Here is an 8326-nt window from a genome sequence, read left to right as displayed (position 1 = left end):
AGCTCGATGGAGCTCGATAGGTAGTTTGATAGGGATGTTAAAATAGATTGTTTTTTTTACTGTTTTAGAGTGGCTCGATGTGAGCTCGATATTAGTTCGATAGTAGTTCGATAGGGATGTTAAAAGCTCGATGTGAGTTCGATATGAGCTCGATTGAGCTCGATAGGGAGTTCGATAGGGATGTTAAAATAGGTTGTCTTTACTATTTCATGATGGCTCGATAGGTAGTTCGATAGGGATGTTAAAGTAGGTTATTTTTACTGTTTCAGACTGGCTCGATGTGAGCTCGATAGTAGTTCGATGGTAGCTCGATAGGGATGTTAAAGTAGTTTGTTTTTTTACTGTTTCATACTGGCTCGATATGAGCTCGATATGAGTTCGATGTGAGCTCGATGGAGCTCGACATCAGCATTTTATGATGGTTTTTGCTAATTTTTTTATCGTACTCTCTTTTGCAGCATATTGATGCGGCAGAACACATGCTTCGTATGCGTCGCAAGTATTTTCCCAATATATATCGACAGAATGCAGTTGTGATGAACAGTTATTTCTCACAAGTGATACCTGCCCGATATGATCAGTTCAAGAAAACAGCCGACAAAACAAAGTATTATTGGGATGCTGACATTATGTCCATGTTGACCGGCATCGAGCAGCAGTTTCTGGCATCTTGGGGAGGAGTTGAGGATGTATATTGGTGCCAGAACTATGGACAACAACATTGGTTTGCCATTGAGGCTTCCATTTCTAGTTGGACTCTGACTGTTTACGATTCAGACAACTCGGTGATTAGTGACGCAAAGCTTGAGGATATTATGAGTCCATGGTGCTTTATGCTACCTTCTCTGTTAATGCAGAGTAAACTGTTTACTGATAGCTTGATGTTGAAGATTCCATCAGCAGGAAATAGGCCGCATCAGTTCACATTGCGTCGCAAACAGAAACACGAGCTCCCTCAGTCAAAGAGAAGGTAACAAACATCATCTTCATACTAATTTTGTTTCTAACTAAATTTATAGTAATGTGCACTTAATATATTTTTTTTTTTTAAAGTGGGGATTGTGGTGTGTATGCTATCAAGTATATTGAGCATCTAATGGTCGGTCTTCCATTGGAAGCTATCTGCGATGAAAATATGGAGGTGTTCAGGAACAAGTGGACCACAGACTTGTGGTATCAAAATTTGTTACCTTGATGATTGTATATATACAGGGTCTTTACATGTACAGTTTGTTGTTCACATTTTTTTATAATTTTCATGGGCTGTTATCGAGCTAATATCAAGCTATATCGAACTGTTATTGAATTATCAAAATTTGTTACCTTCATAAAAAGAGTTTATTAATACAACAAGTTCAAATGGGAAAAAAGAGTTTAAAGCCTAGCTTTGCCATAAACATAACTTTTCAGAAAAATCAAATAAAAAGAGTTTATTAATACAACAAGTTCAAATGGGAAAAAAAAGTTTAAAGCCTAGCTTTGCATGTAGCCCTGTTGTGGCCAAGACCACCACACATGCTACACTTGCGATGACTGGGAATGATTTCTCCATTCGATGGAGTGCGGTTTGTCTTCCTTCTTCCCACCTTATTCTTCTTCGGTCGACCAACTGGTTGTTTTTCAACGGGAACCCCAACTTGCATTTTCTCTATGTTCTCGGGAACTTCCCAATCATCCTCATTGCCAGTTGGGTAAATTGTTTCTTTGTAAGACTCCCTCCACATCTCAGTAGTGTAATATGGTGAACACAGTGAGTAAATGTTGACATTGCGCAACATGGCCGCAGCCACACCATGAACACAAGGGTAACCCATTATTTGAAACTGACCACAAGAGCATGATTTGGTCATCAAATTCACCTCACCATCACCTTCTGGGTCTACCACATGAAATTCAAACTGTCCAAGAGGATGGACTTTCAAGTACCTTGCATCATCCGCAATGCCTGAGACATCTTTCTCATATGTTGTTGCTAATTTCGATGTGCACTTCTCTACCTCCTCACGACGCGCGGCAAACCATGACTGAATTGTGAAACGAATGAATTCCACAAAAGTAGTGACTGGGAAGGTTCTTGCGTCTCTGGTTTTGTTGTTGAAACTTTCAGCGTAGTTGCTTGTCATTACATTGTATCGATTCCCAGGAAAGTATACACGAGTCCACTTATCGAAGCCAATACCCTCGAGATATTGAGCTATGGCAGGATCCATTTGCTTTATATTATTGAAGAACCTGTGAAATTTTGACTTCCGAAATGCATATGCCGCATTATACATCTCCTTGTGACAGTGATCGGTCTTGAACTTAGCGATTACATTCATACTTATGTGATGGTAGCATGCGCCGTGGTAGGCATCGGGGAAGACCAACTCAAGAGCATGAATAATGCTAGCATGCCTGTCTGAAACAAAAGACAGATTATCAACAACTCCAATGGCTTCCTTCAATTTCATCATGAAATACTTCCAAGAAGCATGATTCTCACTGTCAACAATCGCGAATGCAATTGGATAAATGTGGTTATTCGCATCCAATGCGACAGCACACAACATGTGGCCACCGTACCTTGACTTTAAGAAAGTGCCGTCCACACATATAACAGGACGACATGATGTAAATCCCCTTCTACAAACTCCGAGTGAGAAGAAACAGTAAAGAAAGCGACCGTCATCTGTGACAAAATCAGTAATTGTACCTGGATTCTTTTGCTGCAGCATGTACAGGTAAGAAGGTAACTTGGAGTACGATTCTTCAGGTGTCCCCCTAACATAACCGAGTGCCTTCTCTCTGCATCTCCAAGCCTTAATATAACTCATATCGATCCCAAAATTATTCTTCATATCCTCCTTTATGCTGTTTGGTGGATAGCTAGTGCCATCAGTAGCATATTTGTTCTTGATAAGGTGCCCAATGACAGAAGGTGCTGCTTGACGGTGGTCTTTTTGTCGCAATTCTAGTGAGCAAGTATGTACACTATTATAAACAGTGATCTCAAACATCTCTGATCGCGCTACTTTTTTCCCTCTTATTCTCCAACCACAATCAGGATCCTTGCAGGTGATATGCAACACATCAGTACCAGACTTCTTAACCATAAACTCAAAATTATTCTTCATTGCAAAGAGAGCCGCTTTGGTTTTCAATTCCATCTTGTTCTCAAATGTCTTCCCAAGATGTAATTCCCCCAACGCTATACCGGATGAGGGTGATTCAGAACGACTACAAGCTATGATATCTTCTTTTGTAAACATGGGAGCACTCCATTTTCTGTGATCTTCTGTTGAACATATTGAAATGTTCCCTGTATAGTTATATTCTGTTCCACCATGACGACTAGAGCTGGTGCCAGGTGTTCGGCGTCCTTGACTTGGTGGGTTCGTCCGTGCAATATGACGTATTGGTTGTTCTTGTGCTTCTTCTACTTGCAAATGTTCAGCTAATAGATCATCATCCACCGAATTGTCTCCTAATTCCTCATTGTGTTCGGCTACCGGATCGTCATTCACATAGGGGTTGTACTCATACTGGTTGTCCCTCAGGTCACCAATAGGAAATCCTAAAGTACTGGCTGCTCCCTCAGGTCCGGGAGTGGAATATGGGTCTGCAATGACAATCTTTTTAACAGGAGTGACACACAAGGCCAACCTTTCTTTAGATGTTACTCCTATGAATGCACGGACACCAAGATCACTTTCAACATGAACGGGTGTAAACGGTTGGTCGCCACAAGTGTAAGGAACCTCCAATTTCAACTCATACATCTGTTTATCAACTTTAAGTTCCTTGTGCAATATGTCAAGAAGTTGCAAGTACGTTACAGTATCCTCCATCGGTATCACCGTGCATTGAGGGTCCTTGAAAATCCACTTATTCCCTTGTAATTCCCAAACACCATTGTAGGATACAAAAACGTAGACAATAGAGCCTGTGTTGGAAAAAAAAACATTAACATTGTCAGGAAAACTGTCATTTTTCCAGAAATGCAATAAAAAATAACATTATCGAGCTTTATCGAGCTATTATCGAGTTGGAATCGAGCTACCATTTCTCAAAACAGAACACAAACCTAACCAAACCCTCCATCGAACCCCTATCGAGCTATTATCGAGTTATCATCGAGCTACCATTTTTCAAAACAGAACATATACCTAACCAACCCTCCATCGAACCCATATCGAGCTATTATCGAGTTAGCATCGAGCTATCATTTCTCAAAACCGACCATAAAACACAACCAAACCCTCAATCGAACCCTATCGAGCTCATATCGAGCTACTATCGAGCTCACATATTATAGATCCATTCGACCCCTTATCGAACCCTTATCGAGTTTCCATCGAGCACTAAACCGAACCTATCGAGCTATTATCGAGCTATTATCGAGCTAACATCGAGCTCTTACAAAGACCTTCTTCTACATACCATCGAACCGTTATCGAACCGTTATCGAGCTTCTATCGAGCAAAAAAATTGCAGAAAACCCAGAAAAACACAGATCGCGGAATCTCTAAAAAAATCCCGAAAAATACACCAATATAGGCTCAGATCTGTTCAAAATAGCCAAAAAAAATGTAAACAAATAATACCCAACACAAAATGTAAAATCTCATTACCCATGGTTTTTCTCCTCCAAAAACTCTCAAAATAGATGTTGCCTTTGATATTAACGAATTCACAGAAACAATGGAGATAACTAACAATGATTTTGACAAGAAAATTATACAAAATTGTAGGTTTTATGGAGATTTCGTGAGAATTAGAGAGAGAGAGGGAGGAGAGTGGAAGAGAAGGTTTTGTGAATTTTTGATATAATGGGAGGGGTATTTTGGGTATGGGAGGAAAGTTTAGCATTAATTTGAAAATATTATTAATGTTGGGATTTTTTGGTAATATTAGGTATTAATGGATTTGAAAGGGAAAAATCCCCTAGCCACGCAAAAAAAAAATGACAAATAAAAAATCGGTCTTCATTATTTTATATTTTGAAAATAGTATTTAATAGTGAATTTTTTTCCACAAAAATTAATAGTGATATATTATTATTCACTATAATCGATATAGTACATTTTTGTAAACGATCGTAACCAAAAATACATTCAATCATACTAAATTATACTACTTCTGTAATAGAAAAATTTCGACAAACTTTTAGTTATAATATTTTGTTCTATGGATAAAATCTATGAATCTTTTTCTACGACCCTGCGTGGGTGGGCAATCTAGCACGTGCTACTGCATTTGTACTACTTTCTAATTTGATTTGTTAAATCTTAAGATCTCATCTATACAATGAGATTTTTAGGTAGCCCATTTTTGTCCACACTGACCAGTATTTTTCTTTTGGCACCTAGTAAAATTAAAACCCAAATTTTTTTTGTGACTGTTTACAATGCAGTTATAGTAAACATACTACTAATTTTTGTAAATTTTTGAATAATTTATGGTATTAAAATTATGGTGTAAAATAAATTATTTAAATTTTGATTTTAACAATAAATTGTTTAGAATTGTCCAACAATTAGTAAAATCATGTATATAATTATCATATATTCCTACATATAAAAGAAGTTGGATTATAATTTCTTTAGGTGCCAAAAAATGTGCCTACTAGTAGCAGTGACAACAAAAATGATGCCCCTATATATTTTGTAAATACATATATGCTTTATATTTATTGGAGGGTATTTTCAGTATAAAAAACTGTAAACACTACAAAAATTTGATTTTTGCCGACGCAAATTTGCGCTAGCAAAAAGTGCCGACGTACGTCCATCGATAATGACACTTTTGCCGACGCAAAACGTAATGCGTCGGGAAAAATAAGGATCCGCTGGGGAAAAAATTGTTGCGTTATTGTGGAAAACACTTTTAGCGATGCAAAATTGCACTCGCAAAGATGTTTCTTTTTAGTGGCACTATATTGCGCCGGAAAAAGATGGATATCTGTAGTAGCGCATTTTTGCGCTGGTAAAAGTTGAGGCTTTTACCAACGTAATTTTGCGTCAGTAAAAGTATTTTTTAAATAAATTTTTTTTATAACATTACTAATTTTATTTTAAATATATTAATTTTACTTAATAAATTTCATTTTTAATATATTAATAATTATTTAATTTTTTAGTAATATTATTTAATTAGAAAGAAAATAAAATATAAAATTTTATAAATAAATTAAAAAAATTTATAACTATTAATGTTTATTGTCTCCACCAAATATGCAAATATAAAAGTAGTTTAGTATATTAAATCTCTAATCAATTAAACTTTAAATAAATAAATAAATAAGTTCTACAAATGTGTACTGCCCTCCTCATCATCCCCGCCCCCGTGAGCATCATCGTCCTCGTCTAGATCCTGTTCCGGTAAGTCGGCAGTAAAACCAGGAGCCAATACACAAACCTGCTTCAACAAAGCACTGAGCAAACATCTTGACGCCGTTGACGACTCTCAAGTTTAGTCGTATACTTCTTTAGGTTTTGATTTTCCAGCATAATGTCCTGAGTTTGCTGCAAAATGGTGTCCACTTCAGGTTGTAATTACCCGGACATTTGAGAAGTTGGAGAAGATGCTGCCCTCTTTGCGCCAATTGCCTTCAACCTAGGCAACCCTCCAAACCCTTTCTTATAACGCGAGCGGGGCCCAAGGACATCCGTGACAATATCCATACCAGGTGGGAACTGACCGTCAACATTATCGCCGACACAAGAAGCAGCAGATGATACAGAGGTCGTACTCTGCGATGCTCAACGCTCGGTCATCTCAGTCTGCACAATAAAAAACACGTATCTCGAATTCCAATATAACATTATTTGAAAAACTAACTTATAAAATTTTAATATAACTACATATAAAATATAACTTTATTATCTATCTGCCAACATCCTATCATTAATGAAAAATAATGTAATTAATTTTGTTCCTGTATCAGGGAGCAAGTGGGCTAAAGTTAATTTGGTCATGAAAATCTATATCCAAATCACAATCATAAAGATATTGTTGATATATACAGTAAGAGCAGTTAATTCCATTAATGAGGAATTTCCGTCTCTTTAATATAAACAAATAATCTTTAATATAAAAAAAATTAAGTATAATGCAAATATACAATATAATATAATAATATAATCTATTTTTTTAATATACATAGCATTAAAATTAAAAAATATACATACTCAAATCTTTTAATTTTTATTTTTTAATAAATACTAAAAACATATTTCTTTTTTTCTTTTTCATTATTAATCTCATTTTTCTAAAACTATACAGATTCATTTGTTTTTTGAACACAAAAATATAACTATAATACCAAATATCACACACGTTCATATATATTAATAATTCACAATTAATTAATCAATTTTCTAAAAAAAATTAACATTAAATAAACATATATACACACACATTCACATATTTAATTAACATTAAATAAACATATATACACACACATTCCTTAGAGTTGTCTAACCGAGATAATAGATAAACAAACATATATACATATTTACATAGGCCAACGATTCCAAACCACTTGGCATATAAGCGGAATGGCTCCCACTCCTCCACTTTATTATATAAATATTATATATCAATTTTTTTAATATAAAAGTGTTGTGTAGGTGTTGTCCACAAGTACATTGTGTACTATTTTGACAATTGATTTATAGGGTGAAGATTCATTTTTTTTTTATTTTAAAATACAATTTTAACTCATGATAACCAGTTTTGGTTACCGGTTGGATTTTTTTATATTAAAAAATTAATTGAATAGGGATATAAATGTCTTTCTTTAAAAAAGTAGTATGTTGAAATTGTTAGTATGCATACAATGTAATAGACAACTGCACATTATTTACAAAATTTAGCACAAAGATTTAATAAAAGTTACAGAACTGTTGCTCTAGGATTCACATTTATATTTATATTTTTTTTGTTGCTAGAACTCATGACCTTCAATATTTATATTAATTTATTTGACTTGAAAGATGATTAACAACTATTTATTTAGCTTTTTATAATTTTTGGAAATACATGGTTAAATTATTTTCTTAATAATGAGATTTTGATTGTAAGCTTGTTATTTTAAAATTTAAAATTCTAGTTATTTAAAATACAATGTTAAAAATCATATAGGAATTTTGGTTATTTTAAAAAAAAATAAAACTTAGTTTATATTGTATGCAATATATTTATGAAACACATAGTGGTTAAATTTGACAAATCATTACAGGCAACCGAGGCACTCGTTAGGGTGATTACCCAAGATATGGACTCGTTTCGATTCACCGAGACACGAGTTCGGGTCAGAAGTCCGACGCTGGAATCGTTCGAA

General features: G+C 35.0%; 1 protein-coding gene across 1 annotated transcript; it reads left to right on the top strand.

Annotated features, from left to right (window-relative positions):
• Nucleotides 1-470: 470 nt before the first annotated feature.
• Nucleotides 471-1350, top strand: LOC133819002 (uncharacterized). Its single transcript, XM_062252141.1, has 2 exons — nucleotides 471-970; nucleotides 1054-1350. The coding sequence occupies exons 1-2, from the start codon at nucleotides 480-482 to the stop codon at nucleotides 1193-1195; spliced, it is 633 nt and encodes a 210-aa protein (XP_062108125.1). The 5' UTR covers nucleotides 471-479; the 3' UTR covers nucleotides 1196-1350.
• The last annotated feature ends 6976 nt before the right edge of the window (nucleotides 1351-8326 follow it).

Source organism: Humulus lupulus, chromosome 2 (assembly GCF_963169125.1).
Source record: "Humulus lupulus chromosome 2, drHumLupu1.1, whole genome shotgun sequence".
NCBI lineage: Eukaryota > Viridiplantae > Streptophyta > Magnoliopsida > Rosales > Cannabaceae > Humulus > Humulus lupulus.
This window is presented reverse-complemented; position numbering and strand designations above follow the sequence as displayed.

Coding starts and splice junctions, on each gene's coding strand:
- LOC133819002 (XM_062252141.1), top strand. CDS start 480: ATGCTTCGTATGCGTCGCAAGTATTTTCCCAATATATATCGACAGAAT. Junction 971..1,053: donor CTCCCTCAGTCAAAGAGAAG/GTAACAAACATC, acceptor TTTTTTTTAAAG/TGGGGATTGTGGTGTGTATG.